The sequence below is a fragment of the Drosophila navojoa genome, chromosome 4 (genome assembly GCF_054131105.1).
Source record: "Drosophila navojoa isolate 15081-1374.11 chromosome 4, UAZ_NAV_1.0, whole genome shotgun sequence".
Classification (NCBI taxonomy): Eukaryota; Metazoa; Arthropoda; class Insecta; order Diptera; family Drosophilidae; genus Drosophila; species Drosophila navojoa.
Window position 1 is genome coordinate 11107922 of NC_142892.1, and position 19388 is coordinate 11127309.

At 43.6% G+C, this 19388-nt stretch overlaps 4 protein-coding genes across 5 annotated transcripts; all 4 read right to left on the reverse strand.

The window, feature by feature from the left end:
• Positions 1–2925: 2925 nt before the first annotated feature.
• LOC108650822 (putative serine hydrolase) lies at positions 2926–4345 on the reverse strand. The gene is made up of 2 exons (XM_018100114.3): positions 4156–4345; positions 2926–4074 (listed from the first exon to the last, which is right to left on the reverse strand). Exons 1-2 carry the CDS (start codon positions 4186–4188, stop codon positions 3067–3069), a joined length of 1041 nt encoding a protein of 346 aa, XP_017955603.1. The 5' UTR covers positions 4189–4345; the 3' UTR covers positions 2926–3066.
• A 227-nt stretch (positions 4346–4572) lies between these two features.
• LOC108650826 (serine hydrolase-like protein) lies at positions 4573–5999 on the reverse strand. Of its 2 annotated transcripts, none has more exons than XM_089259470.1 (3): positions 5900–5999; positions 5739–5819; positions 4573–5634 (listed from the first exon to the last, which is right to left on the reverse strand). In XM_089259470.1, exons 2-3 carry the CDS (start codon positions 5760–5762, stop codon positions 4630–4632), a joined length of 1029 nt encoding a protein of 342 aa, XP_089115596.1. In that variant the 5' UTR covers positions 5763–5819; positions 5900–5999; the 3' UTR covers positions 4573–4629. The 2 variants fall into 2 exon arrangements, with proteins under 2 accessions (XP_089115596.1, XP_030240179.1); XM_030384319.2 differs by having other exon boundaries at positions 5881–5996.
• A 313-nt stretch (positions 6000–6312) lies between these two features.
• On the reverse strand, positions 6313–7358 carry LOC108650823 (putative serine hydrolase; the record flags this gene model as incomplete). Its single annotated transcript, XM_018100115.3, has 1 exon — positions 6313–7358. A coding segment is annotated over one exon (981 nt), but the record flags the coding sequence as incomplete, so codon positions are not given.
• Positions 7359–8001: 643 nt separating this feature from the next.
• On the reverse strand, positions 8002–9330 carry LOC108650824 (putative serine hydrolase). The gene is made up of 2 exons (XM_018100116.3): positions 9044–9330; positions 8002–8972 (listed from the first exon to the last, which is right to left on the reverse strand). The coding sequence occupies exons 1-2, from the start codon at positions 9056–9058 to the stop codon at positions 8052–8054; spliced, it is 936 nt and encodes a 311-aa protein (XP_017955605.1). The 5' UTR covers positions 9059–9330; the 3' UTR covers positions 8002–8051.
• Positions 9331–19388: the final 10058 nt, after the last annotated feature.

The window sequence follows — 19388 nt, forward strand, 5'->3', positions numbered from 1 at the left end:
GCCGCTGTCTCTATAAAGCACTTGCAAATGCAAAAGGATATTTAGTATGCTCTGGACAGTGCAAATATCAAAGATTTATGGCGCTGGCATCGAAGACCAGTTTGTAGGCTTCACTTGTTATGGCAACAGCGTCAACCGAGCAGCAATCCCCTTAGAAGAACGGGAAACGGAAAAAGGACACACGGCCAGCGCCGCAAAGGTCCTGCTGTGCGACCCTTATAAACATGTCAATCACAAGTAAATTGTAGCAGGACTTAATGGCCGGCCCGGAATGTGGGTCGATGGATGGCGAGAAAATGCAAATGGCAAATGGCTGCTGCGTCAGCAAGCAGACGGCAAGGACGAGGCCGTGACGCAGCCAAAGCTGTTGCCTAAGCCCATGGCCAGGAGCGCTGCCGCAGTCGCTGCCTCTGCTGCTGCCTCTGCCGCAGTCGCAGTCGCTGCTTAGCAACAATTTATTGGCAATTTTCTAGCATAGGCGCGTTATTTTGCCATTTTTTGTATTTCTTTCTCGTTTTGGTTGGAGATGGATGTTAGAGCGCGTGATGGGTTAAATGGGCACGTAGCTGATAAAGGGCATTCAAGGAGCCCGGCGTATAGTTTGTAGCCGACATTGCACTCTCAATTGCACTGCATACTGGCCATAAAAGCTGACCGCAAAATGGCGTCGAAAGCACTTCCGGCCAAGTTGCAAAACAAAAACCTCCCCATATGCAGCTCGGCAAACGTGAAATGTTTTTCGGCTTGTTTTCCCTTTCCTTTTACAGTTTTTCTCTCCTTTTTTTAATAACCAAGCCCCAATATAGCAGCGCTGCACGCCCAACTGTTTCCGACTCTGGCTCAATGCGTTAGCGGCTATTAGAAAATTGCGAAAATTGCGCGCACGTTTTAAACAACGACGCTGACGTCGACGTTGGCAGCGAAGCTGACTGCAACTGCAACTGCGTTGCATGCGCTGCAGCAATTGAGTGCAATTTCAGATTTATTGCTGCGTCGAGAGCAGCACAACTAGAATTTTAAGCAGCAGCGGCTCCAGTTGCAGTTTATTAAGCGGCCAGCTATCGCTGTTGCTGCTCGCTGCTCAATGTGATGGCCTTAACATGCATAATTCATTTGGCTTAAGGGTTTTTTCCATTTCATTGCAAGGCAGCGATGCGTGTGTGTGCGAGCGAGTGTGCGTGTGCGAGCAAGTATGCGTGTGCGTGTATGTATGTGTGTGTATGAGAGAGCTAAAAGTCTAATGCTCTTTGCCTAGGCTTAATTGAATTTCTTTAAAGAGTTGATATGGTTGTGAAATGAAAAGAGATTTGCTTATGAAGCTCTCTATCTCCCTCACTCTTTATAGATCCTGCATTATAGACTTGTAATAGTAAGCTAAATAAGTAGAACTTGCAATAATCTAATCCTAGAGTGTAGAGAGCTATATACACGTAGACTCACTCTATCTCTCTCTCAAATAATGTAGGTGGGGTTAATAAGCTTTCTACTCAGCTACTTCCTCATTCCCTCGCCATCTCTTTCACTCCTGCTGTGTTTAGATCCCTTCTCTACTTGAAAATGTCTTTTACTGCAAGCCAAATCCAGGCAAGGTCTATTGAACTTTCGATTTAAGCCTGATTGGCTGTCGTTTAGTCGCTTAGCAAATTGAGCCTCAAATTTTCAATTCCTTTTTTGGCAAACTTAATATAATACACGCGCGCCTAAAAGAATGCTGCGTGAGTTTCGACGAAATGTAGACGAAAACGCTGTTCGTCATAAAAGCCGTCAGGTTTGCTTGCCGCGGGCCCTTAAATTAAAAATCTGGGCATATGCCGTGCCATGCCTAAGCGTTTATGGCTTCAGCTAGGCACACACGACGACCTCCTGCGGCGATGAGAGTGGGAGAGTAACAGAGAGAGAGAGAGAGAGAGAGACGCTGGCAAATTGTAAAATCGATAGTGTTTTCATATTGTTGTTGTTTAATCAACGTACGCAAAATATGCGAGAAATTTGTCTGTTAATTGATTGAATTTTCCGTGCAATTACGGCGGAACTTTAAGCATAAATATTAATATCAGCAATCAAAATGTATGACAAGAAAATTATGCGCTGCGAAAGCAAATACTTATTTGAAATTCAGCAATTGAGGCAGCTGTTGCCGCGCCAGACGCTGCCACACACACGCACAGCAGATGTTCCAAGGACACCAGGCAGCATATGAGGCACATTAATGATGCGAATGGTAAATACTCTGTCAGTTAAGGCTAGTTGACTAAATTAAACTTTAGTTTAGTTATTTGCTAGTTAAACAAGCAGAAGATAGGGAAGGAAGCCTTTGACATGAACTATTCTCAACTATTTGTACAACTCTTGACTTGGTATATAAATTAACCAACCCGAATATGCCTTAATTTAAACTCATTTTACAGCGTATAACCGCAGTTGCTTAAATTAAGTAAGATATGCGCGCCTCTCTGCTCTTAGCCTACGTTACTATGCAGCAGCTAAAAGGCAACGAAAATGTTCTGCGGCTGTGAGAAATTAATATTTGCCGAAAAGTAGGCAACGCTTTTGTTGTCACGCCACAATGAAATGATTCTCGAATGCTCATCAGCCAGCCATTGATTACATTTCGTGTTATTTAAGTGCCTGCAGGTCTATGTGGTTAATTGTTGAATGTCTATCCTGTCAGACTTCGGAAAATTCGAAAATTTCATATCTCTGGGCTTATGTGTTAAGCCGGCTGTCAGCCATTTCTTGTTTCATGTTTAACTTGGGCAAGTTAAAGCGTTGCCATTCAAAGCTGACTTGGCTAATTGTTCTAAGGCGCTTAGCAGCTTAAACTTGCTGCAACACACACACACACATCGATACTTATCGTGAAAAGCCAACAAATTGTAGAGGACACAGAGGAATGCAGCGAAACTAAGTGAAAAGCTTGGCATCTTAATAAGGTATTTTATATATTTAAGTTCATGTTTCCTTACATGCCTGTGCATCTTTATGTACTCTCCAGTGCTCTCCTAGCATCATCCACATTATCGCCGCTTTTCGCAGTTGCCGATTGGGCATTTCCCTTGCGTCCTCTTACAGCTTATGCTGTCGCTTCTGACTCCGTGCAAAGAAGCTCTCCTGTGCCTCGCGGTGCTCCCGTGCGCTGAGGGCGGCATCTCCGTCAGCCAGCGACCAGCCTTCCACCTTGGGCGGCCGATGGCGTCTCAGGAAGGGAACTATGTGCTTGGCGCAAAGGTCGGGACAGGTGATATGCACATGGTGAGCCCCAGGCAATTCGTAGATTTCAAAGTGCGGATTCTGACTCTTCAGGATGGAAATTGCCTCATCGCTGCCTGGTCCAATGAAGTGCGACTTGGAGCCCTTAAGGACCAGGTAGGGTGTGTCCTTGATGCAGCGTGCCAGCTCGGCTGCCAGCCCTGGATTCATGGGCAAGAGGGAATAGAACTTAGTTCGCCCATCCCTTGTAAAGTAGAACTTATCCGGATACAGCTTGGACTTGGCCACAGTGCGGTACATCAAGTGATGAGTGAGCTCCGGCGGCACCGAATTGCTGCTCCCCTTACTAAGGATATGGCGCAGCTGAGGCAGGGAGTAGGTTAACGGTTCCATCATGCCAGCCAGGGCAGTGCGCTCCTCCTCCACGAGATGCTTTTCCATGAAGTAGGCCATTGTGTTGATGCTCTCAGCAGATTCCAATGGGGCTACCAGTACGTCCAGTGTGATCAGCAGGTCCACCCTGTGCGGCCCCAGGGCTGTGAAAATAAAGCTCAGTATGCCGCCAAGCGAGTGGCCCATCAGTGATACTTTTTGCCACTTGTACGCCTTCATCACCCGTGCAATGGTTAGGATCCAATCGTCCGCGCTGTAATGCAGCCCGGGCGGCAGTGAAGAAGAGCACCCGTGCCCGGCCAGATCGATGCAGAGCACGCCCAGGTAGTCCGGCAGCAAGGGTATCAGTCTATCAAAGCTGCCCAGGTTGTCCATCCAGCCGTGAATGGCCAGTATGGGACGCTCCGAGCGATTGCCGTACCAGCGACCGCTGAGCTCACCCCAGGGCGTCTCGATGCTCACATCCTCGTACTGCGGAATACCAAAGTTCAATTGAATTGTTAAGCATCCCCAACAAAACAGTTGGGGTTCCGTTCAGTGCACCTTACTCACATTGCTCAGTGATAGCGTTCCCATGGTTCCCATGCGATGGCCTCTGCTAACTGTTTGATACTAGCTGCTTATATGGAAACCGCCCGGGGTCTATTCTATTATCTGTACTATGAAGAACAATGGATTCGATAAGCACTGGATTTTAATTAGTTAATATCTAATGCCCGTTTAAATCAATGAAACTGACTATTCTTAGCCCAAAACGCTGACTAATCAAGCTTTTACAATGCCACAGCAAAACGAACTCAAAAAGCTGCCCTCTTGACGATGATTATCACAGCTCGTGCCTATTTATATAGTATTGTTGTTCGAGTACCTTTATCAGATGTAGGTACTTGATTTAACCTCATATCTGCAGCCCTCGTCTCAGCTGAGGGCATACACTTGAAGAAAAAGCTTTCAAGTAATTTCTCAGAGTATTTTATAATTTCAGTATATACTGCACAGGTTACTTGTCGATTACAATTACAATACTTAAAGCTTACTGAGACGCCTCAGGTGTCGCGTGAAAAAGTTCTCCTGCTGCCTGCGATGCTCCGTTGTGCTCAACTTTTTCTCGCCATCCACCGACCAGCTGGAGACCGTGGGCGGACGATGGTGTCTCAGGAAGGGAACTATGTACTGGGCGCACAGCTCGGGGCTGATCAGATGCACATGATGCGTGCCTGGCACCTCGTGGTACTCGAAGTGCGGGTTCTGCTTGCTTAGGATGGAGATGGCCTCGTTTGCCTTTGAGTTGATATGATGGGATTTGGATGCCTTGATGACCAGGTAGGGTTTATTTTTGATGCGCTTAGCCATTTCGGCGGCTAGGGGACCGTTGACCGGTAGAATATTATAGTACTTGGTGCGGCCATCCCTTGAAAAGTAGAATTTCTCTGGATACAGCTGCGACTTGGCCACGCTGCGATGCAGCAAATGCTGAGCGAACTCTGGGGCAACCGAATTGTTGCTGCCCTTGCTGAGGACAGTGCGTAGCTGTGCCAGCGTGTAGGACGGCGGCTCATGTAGCGAATCCTCCTCCGCACGCTCATCCTCCACCAGATGCTTATCCAAAGCATATCCGAAATACTTGAGGGCCATGGGCGTCTCGAGTGGCGGCAAGAGAATGTCCAATGCGATAACCAGGTCCACAGTGTGTGGCGCGAGTGCGGTGTAAATGTAGCTTAAGACGCCGCCAAGGGAGTGGCCCATCAGCGAAACCCTCTGCCACTTGTACTCCTTCATGACCCGAGCTATGACGAGGACATACTCCATTGTGCTGTAGTGCATGCCCGGCGGCAGCCATGAGGAGCATCCATGTCCGGGCAGATCGATGCAGAGCACGCCCAGGTAGTCCGGCAGCAAGGGTATCAGTCTGTCAAAGGTGCCCAGGTTGTCCAGCCAGCCGTGGATGGCCAGGATGGGGCGCTCCGATCGATTGCCATACCAGCGACCCGCAATGTGACCCCAAGGGGCCCAGATGCGCACATCCTCGTACTATCAAGTGTCACAGAGGAAACGTTTTCATGTTGAACAGTGTATAAACAACGTAAATTGCATTGCCAGCCAGCCGGCTGAAGCTTTTAATTGTGTTTACTCACGTCGCTCAGTGACAAAGTTCCCATGTGGCTCCCTGAACTTTGGCCGTCTCTTTATAAATGTCTTGGCTGCTTGTTTCGGAGCTGCGAAACGTTTTTCCTAATTATCTGGCTCGAGATTGCCTTATCGACGAGCAATTAGTACTTTTTAATGAACATCGTACCATGCCCACTTAATGAATGCTGCAAAAGCAACACAGTTAATCCGCCTTCTCTTCTCGCCAACACAATTCGTCGCGTACTAAACAAAAAACAAAAGCTTTGCGTCGTTTGTGTACCAATCGAAAGCTTATTTTCGATCGCGTGTGGCGCAAAGCTTTTTCGAGCAACAGCTGATCTACTTTGCCATGCTATAAACAAACTAAATCAGCTGTTGCTCACTTTGCGTTACAAAGTATTTGTATTATTCGAAAGCTGTAAAATGTAACTTCAAAGCTTGTAACGGATCTTGTAACTGCAAAGAATTCGAAATTTGAAATAGGGCTATACCATGTAGTGCATTTAATTGTCAGCAAATTTATTTATCCAGTTACCAAGACAAATATCCCAATATAAGTTTTACTTATTATCTTTACTTAAATCACAATTGTTTCACTTTATTATCAGCATATACTGTGCCGTATTCTTGAGATTCTCTCAGACTTAGATCTTACTGAGACGGCTGACATCTCTTGCAAAGAAGTTCTCCCGCTCTGTCGTGCCCAACTTCTCGCCATCCAGTGACCAGCTGGAGACCTTGGGCGGCCGATGAGTCCTCAAGAAGGGAACTATGTGCTGAGCAACCACCTCGGGGTCAACGAGATGCACGTGATGGGTGCCTGGCACCTCGTGGAATTGGAAGAGCGGGTTCTGCTTCTTCAGGATGGAGATAGCCTCGCTATCTCTTGAGCTTATATAGTTTGACTTTGATCCCTTTATGATGAGAATGGGTTTGTTCTTGATGCGTCTTGCCATTTCACTGAATAATGCAACAGTGGCAGGAAAGAAATTGTAGAACTTGGTACGGTTATCCTTTGTAAAGTAGAATTTGTCCGGATATAGTTGCGATGGGGCCACGCAGCGGTTGAGCAAATGATGAGCGAGCTCTGGCGGAACGGAATTCCTGCTGCCTTTGCTGAGAACTTTTCGCAGGTGGTCAATCGTATAGGAATTTGGCTCGTCTTCTGCGTCCCCATCCTCCACTAAATGCTTTTCCACGGAATAGGCAAATCTCTTGAGGCGCTCGGGCGACTCCGTGGATGGCAGCAGATTGTCTACTATGATGGCCAGGTCGACACTGTCCGGCGCGAGTGCAGTGTAAACGAAGCTAATGGCACCGCCAAGAGAGTGACCCAGCAGCGAGACCTTTCTCCACCCGTACTCCTTCATGACCCGAGCTATGACAAAAGCATAATCAGCCGTGCTGTACTGCATGCCCGCTGGCAGCCGAGAGGAACGTCCATGTCCGGGCAGATCGATGCAGAGCACGCCCAGGTAGTCCGGCAGCAAGGGTATCAGTCTGTCAAAGGTGCCCAGGTTGTCCAGCCAGCCGTGGATGGCCAGGATGGGGCGCTCCGATCGATTGCCATACCAGCGACCCGCAATGTGACCCCAAGGAACCCAGATGCGCACATCCTCGTACTGTCAAATGTTACAAAGGAAATGCTCGTAGGTTGCCACGATTCATTTCAATTTCTTTACTCACGTCGCTTGGTGACAAAGCTCCCATTAAATCTCTGATTTGTCTCGGCTGCTACAAAATTTTCGGCAACAATAAAAATTTGCCCAAATTATCTTGCTAGCTCTAGCTATATTATCGCTGTCATTTACAGAGCTACATACACACATATATAAATGTAAATATGTATATTTATTGGTTCAACAATTTTTGCAAAATATATTCGCCAACCGGTTGCTTCCTTTGAGTCAAACGATTGGCTATATACTGACGATGAAAAGCTTTTCATAGCTTGTGCAGAGTGCGAAAGCTTCAAAAAGCTCAAACTTGATCGCAAAAAGAACGTAAAAAGAAATGGAATCATCTGAGGTTTATCTTGAGGGGCTTTTTAGAAGTGCTTGTCTAACTTTCTCTCTAGGAATGAATTGAAACCAAAAGCTTGTTTTAAATAATCTACAGATGCTAAAACCTACCGCAAGTCAGTCTATATGAACCCAGACCAAAGATTGAAGAGATTTACATTTGTTAAAATAGGTAGAAAATATTTATGGATATGTAAACTATAATATAAATATCAATTGGAATATATGTATGTATATCACTTATTCCCAGAACTTGTGTCGAAAAGAGAAAGAAACTGGCTGCAATACTTAAAGTCTTCATAGCTTGCTGATCACATTCAGCTCGCCTGGATGCTCCCATCGAGTGGCCGGTCGATGTTTGTTTATGAATGGCACAATCCAGGCAGCCAGCTGCCGGGGATCGCTGATGAGCACATGGTGAGAGCCCTGTGCCAAATGATACTCGAAGGCGGGATTCTGTTTGCGCAGAATCGCGAAGGTCGGTATGCAGTCGTCGTTGATGAAGTTGGAGTTGCTTGCCTTGATGACCATGTAGGGTATGTTGCGTATGCGCCGGTTCAGCTCCCTCACCAGCCCGGCGCCGAGCGGGAAGAGCGAGTAGTGGATGAGGCGCGCGTCGCGGAATATGAAGAACTTTTCGGGCTGATCGGGCACTTGCCGCACGCTGCGATTGATCAGCAGATGAGCCTGCTCCTTGCTGATCGTGGGAGCTGGGCCCCAGCGCGCGTCCTTCAGCTGATCCGCCGTATAAAGCTTGGGCGCTGGCGTGGGCGTGAGCATGCGCTCCACACTGTTGGCCAGGTAGTTGATGTAGAAGCTGCTGCTCTTGTAGGGAATGGTCAGGAGATCGATGGCAATCAGCATATCCACGTGATCCCGGCCATATAACGAGGCATACAGATTGCAGGCGACGGCCCCAAACGAGTGGCCCATCAGCGAGACGCGCTCCCACTTGAAATGCAACACCACGCAGCGAATGATGCTGGTCCATTCAATGACGGAGTACTGCATGCCAGCCGGATACGGCGAGGAGCGGCCGTGGCCAGACAGCTCGATGCACAGGACGCCCAGATGGCCGGGCAGCAATGGGACAAGACGTGCAAAGCTGCCCATATTGTCCATCCAGCCGTGAATGGCGAGCAGCGGACGCACCTGACGGCTGCCGTACCAGCGGCAGGCGATGCGGCCCCACGGCGCGCCTATGTCAAAGTCAATAAACTGCCGGGAGGTTTACGGAATGCGCTGCGATTAGCACGTGACTCTTGAAACGAATTTTCCACTTCACTTACCTCATTGCTGTCCATCGTGGCTCCACTCGGTTTGCTGGTTCCGCAACAACTGAACGACACGTACTTTCCACTCCTGCTCAGCCTCTGCCTAGGCGTGGCCTTCAAATGCTCGAAACTTGAACTTGTGACGGTCCAAAATATGCAGAGGCTTCGCTCTCTACTATTCTCACAGTTTGGCAATGTAGATAAGTGTAGATAAAACTATATTTGTACAAAAGAATACCCTATCCATGGGGCCTAGTCGTATTAGCTTGAAATATGACTCAATTTAGGATTTGTGAATTTTTGTAATTTACTTATCTTTATTTATTTACTTTACTTGTATATGTTTATTTGAGCTTTTTATTGGGCTGAGCATGCATAATTATCGATAGCATATAATTATGAGCATATTCGATATATGATATGGTATCTATAATGATAAGCTCTTTAGCAGAACTGATGCTGACTGATAGCTCATTGCTATTGGATAAATGCTGTCAATGGGGCTCATGAAGGTGAAGGTGAATATTATGCAATTCAATGAACTCTTTTAAGAGAGAGTATTTATCTCTCTCTCTCTCTCTCTCTCTCTCTCTCTCTCTCTCTCTCTCTCTCTCTCTCTCTCTCTCTCTCTCTCTCTCTCTCTCTCCCCCTCTCTCTCTGATATAACCATTACCAAACATAGGCTAACTTTAGCTTCACCTTGAGGTTTTTTTAGCATAAATTTCATTTTCATTGTTTTGCACTGACGAAATTCTCTTATCTGTAAGGCCATTCTTTTTTTAACCAAGTGCCTTATAAACTAAATATGCAGCTAATACTATTAGCACCTTTGCAAGCGAATGACGCAGCAATGTGCCAGCGCTGGAGCTTAGACTAAATGTGGACTGCTCTGGAGACTCTGGCCGCAATTCGGAATGCGTTTGCTTGAATTTCCTGTATGTGAGCGCTATGATTTATATATTTAATTTGTGTTTGAGCAATTTATCATGTCTCTGGCTGTGATCTCCGCTCAAGTGCAAGGCACTGCTCATGCCCCAGTGGCATTTCCCTTCTGGATATGCTATGCAAATTATCTTGGGCACCTAAGCCCAAAGTGAAAGTGCGATTTCCCTGCAAACGTACATACATACATATATGTTTATACAAATGTGCCTGTGTGTGCGTGCGTGTGTGTGTGTGTGTGTGTGTGTGTGTGTACATATTATATTGTATGCTTATGCGTTGGCCTTGAATCCATAATTTGCCTGTCAACGACAGCAGCCACCCACAATTTGCTCACATAATTGAGCTCAAGCATTTGGAAGCCAATTATGATTTCCCATTTTCCATTTTTGCCACCGTAAGGGTCGCGCAGTCAAGCTTTGGGGCCCTCGACGTTCTTTGTGCCGTTTGGCATCGTTTGCGCCTTTTCACATCTCAATCAACCGCGTCCTGGCAACAGCAACTGCTCCGCCTCCTCCTGCTGCTGCTGCTGCTGGTGCTGCTGCTGCTCAGCCTTGTTGTGCTTTCGCCTTTAATTGCTTCTGCCACTTAACATATGCAAATTAATTTTCCTTTTCTTTTTTTTCAATTTTTGTTCGCTTTTGGTTTTCCTCTTCGCTTTCATTATTGAGCGTGTCCTACTTGCGTTTGCGGCTATAGCATATTGTCCTGTGTGTCCTTTTTGACACCTTAAGTGCTGCCAGCCCCATGACAGTTGTTTGATAAATATTTATCGTAGCTACAATGGATGGGGGTGACAAATAAAAAAAGGGTTAACCGGAGCTTTGCCATTTCCTAGAGCCACATTCATGGCGTTTATTTTTCATTTTGCTCAACGGTAGATAAACAATGCTCGAGGATCTATAGAATAGTGCACTTCACTCCACGCCACTCCATGCCACTCCATGCCACTCCATTCCATTCCATTCCACTCCACTCCACTCAACTGTACGCCACTGTACAAGTTTTGCTCAGCTCAATTCATGGACTGACGCGTTCAACCTGCCAGCTAAGTATGTGTGCATGGAGCGCTGAGACGGGCTCAGCTAGGTGGATGTTTCAACAAAAGACAACGCCGGAAGCTGCCTGCTGCTTCTGATACGCACATCAGCCAAACAAAGAGCAACAACAACAACAATACGAAATGGGACAACTTTTTGCCTTGCCTTTGCTATTATTCTTTATGTGCTTTTGCTTTTTTCTACCCCGAATTTTCCGGCTAAACTGAGCGTATGTGTGTACGTGTGTGTGTGTGTGTGTGTGCGTGCGTGTGGGCTTTAAGAGCAACAATAGCATCCGGTCTCATGAACCGGCCCCAAAACAAACGTTGAAGAAATTGCATTAAGAAATCATTTGGCAAAATGTGCAGCACGTTCGAGTTTTACGTTTCTTCTCTATTTCTCTTATTTTCTCGTTTCATTTTTTTTTTTTTTTCGCTTTCTCGGTTTGTTCGGTTTCCGTGCAGCGTTTTAATCTAATTTTAATGAATTATTTTCACACGAAAATTACTTAAGCTAAAAAGTTTCGTTTTGTGGTGTCGTTTTATGGTTTGTTGTTGCCTTTCCTGATGCATTTGGCACGTGAATGTGTGGGCTAAGTGTATGTGTGTGGTGTGTGTTTAGAATTGTATGAGCCGTGCAATTATACAAAACCAGGCAAATTTACATTTTTGGCTGCATTTCTAATTTGAATGCGCACAAAAACCACAATTCGGACAGGCGCACGACATGGCTGATGGCCTTTAGCTGAACTGCAGCAATTTATTTAAAAGGAAGTTGTCGATAAACATAAACACATGTTGAAAATGCGCTTTAGCAGCGTATATGTGAGTGTGTGTGAGTGTGTGTGTGTGTGTGTTTGTGTTAATTTAAAACATGCGTCCTAAATGCATGTATTATGTTATTGTCATTCGAGCAATTTGTTTGCTAACATTTTGGGCTGCCGCTAAAAGTATGCAACAGTTTTTGACGGCTTACAATAATTTCATTGGCGGCGCACAAAAGTATGCAATGCTTTTGAGTGCTTAAATTTGTATGGCATGTAATTAAATTATGTCGCCCAAAAGTTGTGCAAGGCATTTTTGTTTGTCCCTTATTGTTGGTGTTCATGCTGAGGCACGGGGCGTATACTCAATGCTTGGCCACTTAATGCCACGCGCCAGCCACATTTTGCGGCAAACCGAGGAAATCCCAGTGCCGATAAATTAATTAGCCACAAAATTTATGATTCCGCCCGAGCTGAGTTATTTTCTTTTTATTCAGCTCTGCTTTCCATTGTTCGCCCTCCCCAATGGATTGGCTTCGTTTGTTTTGTTCATTCGTTTATTAGTTGCGCTTCGCTGCCCAGTTAATAATTAATGTTGCCAATTTATGCATTGTCATAATGCTCGCTCATATATATTTGAGCATTTGTCAAGCGTAAATCCATGTGCCGCACGCCCCAACCGCACAGCATTTCATAATTCAATGCGTTCGATTTATGTGCCCGGAACTTTTTGTAGAGTTGCCTGCTTTGTTGTCTGTGGACAAGAATTTCTCCCATTTTGGCCACTTGAGCCGCATGCCAATCGTAATTTACGATTACCCACAAAAACGCAATCCACTGGTATGCATCTGTGTGTGTATGTGTGTGTGTGTGCTAAGACAAGTGCAGAGACTAGCACACCTGACCGCCAGCTGGCAGTGACTGCTCGGCTCCAACTACTATTTACTGCCTGGCAGTTGTATGTATCGATGCTTAGTGTTAGCCAGGTCATAAATTTGCGTTCTTGGTTAACTGTTGTTAGTCCCCAGTGTTTGTTGCCAGCTTTGCGAGCAACAATTTCCACAGAGAGCACGATTTACACAGTAAGTGAGCTAACACACTCGGGAAATTTACAGCAACAAAAGAGGATAGTTTGCATTTTGTTGTTGTTGTGTTTTTTAGGGGTTTTGTTTTTGGTCCAAATGTGTTTGAATTGGGCCAAAATGCAACTGGCCGTATCCCTTGTAATTGGAAATTGTAGTTAAAAAGTTTGTAATTGAAAAGTTTATTTTTGATTTTACTCCAAGGCAAACAGAGACAATAGTTGCTGCATTTGTATTTGTGCTTGTGCCCCAGTGTCTGTGTGAGTTTTTGGCATTTTGGCCAGTAATTGAACTTCGAACTGTCGCAGTAGCTCAAACGCAGTCCGTAATTAGAGCTTGCCATTTCGATTCGGTTGCCCAGCAACTTGTGCGTATTAATTTATGCCATTCGAAATCCAGAATATTCATATATATCCAGGAAAAGAGATTATCTCCTCTATGGCTCTCTCTCTCTCTCTCTATCTTTCTCTTTGGCTGGCTAAACACAATTAACCATAATTTTTGCAAGTACTCGAAAGTCAAATAATGCAGCAGCTTTTAATTAAACGAGAGTGCATAAATGCAATGCGATGCTGCAATTTGCATGAAATCCAATTAAACTTTTTATCTAACCAATTCAAATAAATCATACGCACTGTTGTCCCCAACTTGCCACAACAGCTGAAAAAGGGCAATCAAGATAAATATCCCAGCTGCCAGACAGCTTGACATGTGCACATTAGTTTCTCATCCAGATAAGCTTTGTAGTTGGCTTTGGGTTTATTTAAACAGCAGCAGCAGCAGCAACGGCAGCCAAGCGAAATTTGATTGCCGTTTGCTGGAATTTGCCAGGCGGACGACGTGCCACAGTGCCAGTCTGCCAGCCTGCCAGTCTGCCAGCGAAAGCCAAAGAAATTCATCAAATAAAGTAAGAATAAAGCAAAGCCGGGAGTTGGCAACGCGGCACGTACAGTGCCTAAAAATTGTGCCCCACCACACGCAGTTCCGTTAGCTAACCGCCTGCCGACTCTGCTCTTTGTTCTCCGCTGCTGCTGTTGGCCGTCATTTGCATTCGCATCCTTCGCTCTGTTTATTTGCACTTGCATTTTAGTATTTATTCAGTTTCTGGCTGCTCTCTCTCTGTCTCGCTCTCTCTTGCTGTCCTGCTGTTTGCCATTGGCGAATGCCGTGTAATTTGTTGCAACAACTTTCCGATATCAATGTAAATTTTAATTTGTTTGGTAAATATATTTCTGGCAACATTCTGTGCCATGAATTGAGCCGTGAAATTGCCGCAACCGAAATGAACGAGCCCCATAAACAAATTCAAATACAAATAAACCAACCAGCAAGCCATTTAACTATAAGCACACATACCTACATACAAGCAAATGCGATTCGGGCTTTGCTCTCTATTTGCAGTGGACTTTGCCATGCACTTGCAATGCAGATTAGCTAAGCAGCTTAGCCAAGCAGAGAAGATTATTATTGAAATTCGAATGACATGGAAATATATAAAAGTATATGTATATATATATCTATATGTATTTTTATTAAGTGCAGCTTTACTCAGATAAAGGAAATAGACACTTCATCAAAGCATATATACCCTGTAATATCTTTTCTTGTTCACTCATTGGATTATTCTATATATAATAGAGTGTCTAGCAACTCCTCTTTACAGGGTACACCCATAGTGCCGCCTATAGACGTTAGACTAAATGCAGTGGGCCAAGATTCTTGAGGCAAAAAGTTGTTTCACTTTTGATTGTCGGAACATTTGAGTGCAAAATGTAAAGTTCTCAACTTGATCAAAACTAAGTGGCGAAGCATTTGCACGCATGCCAGGACATTACGAGCCTTCACCACCAGCGTCCTGTCAGTTAGCAAGGCATTCATGTATGTGTATGTGTGTGTGTGTGTGTGGGTGTGTGTGGGTGTGGGTGGGTGCAGTTCCCGCTGTGTTTTGCTTACTCTTTCTGCTCTGACAGCCTGTTTTCAATTTGTAATTTTTTTTTTCCTCTCACTTTAGAGTTTCTTCAAGCGACAGTTTTAAGGAAAACAGCTCGCAACTGCCGCTGACGCGCGTTGACAGCCAGTCAGCCAGTCAGTCAGCCAGTCAGTTAGCTCGAGCGGGGGCCAATCTTGGCCGTGTCTGGCGCTGTCAGACACGTGCTGGCTGCCCCTATTTAGTCTAGACATTGTCGCTGCATGGCTTCGCCATGTCGAAGAGCTCGCGGTAATTGCGAAATGGCAAAAGATCGTAATTGAAATTTGCAGGCGAATAACAGTTATGCATGCCCATAATGCACACCAAGAAGTTGCCAAAAGCAGAGGCTCTGTCTCTCTCGCTCTCTCAGTCTCCCTCCCACTGTTATGGCCAGCTTCGATGGCCGCTTAGGAGTGATACGGCGAACAAACCGTCATTTCTTATCACGATAAAAGAAATAGAAATGTAAATTGCAAGTGAAAAATGCGCTGCCAGCAAAGCAAACGAAACTAAATGAGTCGCTGTTCGCTTGTTCTTCCGGCTGCTCGTGCTATGCGATAAAATAAATAAAATTGACATTTTATGCTAATGCGAGAGTCGAGCGACCCACAAATGCCAGGCGCGACGGACAGTTAATTTAAAAAGCAAAGAGAATATATATTTATGCTGGCGAATGAAAAAGTGCACGAGGCTCAACTAAATCAATGAAGGAAATGAATGAGAGAGAGATATGAAGAGAGAGAGAGAGAAAGTTTTCAAAAAGAGAATTTTTAACTTGAATGATGCTGACTATGCCTAGCTGCTATATAGAGACAATTTGTGTACTACAATCTAGATAAAGTTGGCAAATAATAGTCTAGCAGCTCCGAGTCTAAGCTGAGCTTAGAGTTGGCGAGGCAATAGGCAGAGAGGCAAATGAGGCTGTCGGAACAGCTGAAAAAGAATATATATATGTATACATAGCAAACTTTGTACATATCTTTATATGTATATATTATATATCCTCCAGAAAAGCTGCCAAAAATAATCCGATTGCAACTTTGAAGTTCGTATCCTCAGAGCTCACTCGGCCAAACAAGACATGAACAATGGAATTTATAAAGAAATAAAAGTTTTGGCTTGCCTTGCACTCGAGACACTTAGCCGAGGCAAAAGCACAACCACAAGTGCAAATGGCTCTTGACTTGGCCAACTACTTGAGGCCAAGAGGGAAGTTCGGCTGCAGTTGGGCAAATGTTCGCACATTTCGGCATATTACATAATTAATAATTATGGTGGGAAAAGTATTTTAATAACTCATGCCCAAGCACACTATCTACTCAAGTTCTTAAATTGACACTGTGTGGGTGTATGTGTGTGAGTGATTTTGTGTGTGTGTGTGTGTGTGCTTTGGGTCAAATCAATGTGCGAAACGTGCTAATTGCGGCAGCTGTGCAAATGTGTGCCTTGGCCATTTGATAGTTTGCCATCATTTTGATGGCTTTCAGGCTGTCACATGCCACGCCCACGCCCACACACACACAGATGGCGTTGGGCTGCTGGCCAGAGAGAAAAAACTAATTGCCCGAGCGTCAGGATTTGAGGTCAGCCAGCAAACTTTTGCATAAATGCCTGCCTATACACACACAATTACACATTCACACATTTACACCCACACACACACACACACCCACACTCTAACAATTGTGTGGCATACTTTAAGGCCGAAACTACTCGCAAGTTTCCCTCTTTGGCTGCCAATGTCTTGTCGGTTTTTTGGCTGGTGTTCGGTTGAATGTCGTAAAAAATTGACATACTCATAGCCGCCGTAACACGTAATGAGATACTTCAAAATGATGTTATTGCTTTATTTATAGCGCCACATAAAAACTGGCAACGCTTGGGGCTTTGGCTTAGCTTTGGTTTAGTGTACAGGCTCGGTTTTCGGGCTCGTGCTCCGGGTTTGGGTTTCAGTTTCCCATGTCTCCGGTGAGCGAGCCACATAACCTTTTTTATGTAGTTTTTTGCACCACTCGCACTTTTACAGCTGCCATTTGTTTGAGACACCTGCAGCTCCACCTGCCTGAATGCTGGCTAATAAAGCTGCAGCGAGCGAGTGCCTCATCATTTTCATAAAAGACAAACACCATGAATTTAAGTAATTGCCAGCGGACGTTGTTTGTTTGTTTGCCTTGTCGGAAATCAACATCAAATAACGTTCATATTCTATGTTGCACTCAAATGGCACAAAACCAACAAACAGAAGCCAAACAAGCGACGACAGTAATTTATTTATATTTTGCCTTTATACACACACATTATTTATATTTTAATACGAAAGCATGGCCATCAACAATGTATGTGGCAATGCATAAAATTCTATGAGCATTTCAGTCTATAATATTATTGATATCCCGACTCATGTGCACTACAATTATTGTTAACAAAAATATTGCTTATTGTGAATAATAAATATGCTGGCTTCATTTCATTCAAATTCTACTACAATATATCATATGATTTTTGTTTTCAATTTCAACTCTTCGGTTTTTTATTTATTATATAATTTTTTTTTTTTTTTTGTAAATGTTTTTTTTATATATTTATTTTCATTTTATAATAATTCTTTACTTATTAATTTATTATAATTTTATTTATTTAATTATTAAATTTATTTTTATTAATTTTTTTATTTGTGTACTATATTTTTATATATTAAATAAACATATATACATATATTTTTATTAAATATAAATATATATATATATATTTTTTTTTTCATGGCTTTTTTGTAGTACATAGTATATTTAACAAGACATACGTTCTATGATAAAATTTTCATTTTCATTTATTTTATTTCATTCCACAATTCACTTAATTTGTTTCGTTTCGTCTTCATGTTTCGCTGCTCTAGATTTATAAAGTCTTATTTAATTTCCCTTTCTCATCTGTGCCTTATCAATTGCTTTGCTCAATTTGTGTAATTATTCCATTTTAAATATTCCATTTCAGTTGTTCCATTTCATTTTATATTATTTTTATATCCATATCAATTTATTTCAACTGAATTCTGCTTTAATTCGGTTTCCTTAACTGCAATCCATTTCATTTCTTTTACACTTTAATATTTTTCATTTCATATTCTCTTTCAAATTATATATGAAATTCCATTCGAATTGCATTTGCTTTTCTCTTATAGATTTCCAATTTGTTCTTCTTCTTTTTATACCCTGAACCCATTGAAAATGGGAAATCAGGGTATAATGTTTTTGTGTAAAAGTATGTAACAGGCAGAAGGAATCATCGCAGACCCCACAAAGTATATATATTCTTGATCAGCACGATGAGCTGAGTCGATATAGCCCTGTCCGTCTGTCCGTCCGTCCGTCCGTCCGTATGAACGCCGAGATCTCAGAAGATATAAGAGCTAGAGAGCTGAAATTTGTTGTGCATACTCGTGTATACCATACGCAGTACGAGTTTGCTTTATTTTTTCGATAACTCATCCGATAACTTTTTTATCGAGAATAATTGAAAAATTGATTTTGTTTTTTGAGCCTCATTGGAATACTATTAGACATAGAGACTTCAGATTTACTGTGTATATATATATGATGAATACAAACATTTTGTAATCAACAGATTTTGGATACCACGCCCCCTTCGCCCCCAATTTGCAAAAAACGTATTTCAAGTACTAGAGACTTGTGCTTTAGAATGTACACACATTTTGACCATATGATTACGGTCTGAAAATTTCATTAGGATTGCATGTCTACAAAAAAAGTTATTCATCAAATAAATTCTCATACTATTGCCCACACTGCAGCGCAGCCCAAGCGCAGTCGCTGCTTACTGCGCAGTTAGCAGAGCGCGGGCGCGTGAGGGTGGATGCATGTGTATGTATGTGTGCGTGCATAAAAGAAATGCAGAATGATAAGAATATCAGCTTGGAGGGTTCAGGGTATCTCCTAGTCGAGCAGTCTCGACTAGAGTCTTCTTACTTGTTTAACTTACTCAATTTGCACATTTGATATTTGACTCAACATTTAATTGTGTTGCCTGATTGATATATTGATGCAGTTGAGCTTTTGGCTTATATAATTTGCATTCACAATTTTCTTTATAGTATATTTGAATGCATTCCTTTCTTTCACCTTGGCAACTAAAGTAATTTATATGCTTGTATTTTAGAAAATGTCAATCAGCCCAGCCCACACTCTCACACACACACAGACACACACACACTCACACTATAGACAGTCGTCCAGCTGCAGGAGCTGCATGAAAAATTCAGCAGCAAAGTTCGCTTCATGCGCGCATTTAAAATGCACTTTGCTTGCACCAGAGAGGGAGAGACAGCGATAACTGAGTGTGTGTGTGTGAGAGAGAGAGGGAGGGATGGAAATAATGGGAAAATATTTGTAGCGATAAAGTGAAACGCAAGAGCGAATGCCTTAAAGTGCATTAATTTAATAATGCAAACATGCAGCAAGTTGCATTAACTCTCGCCGCGCAGGCGGCATTAAAATTTGCATAATTGCCGCGAGTCAGACGCGAGTCAAAGAGCGTGCGAGGGAGTTAA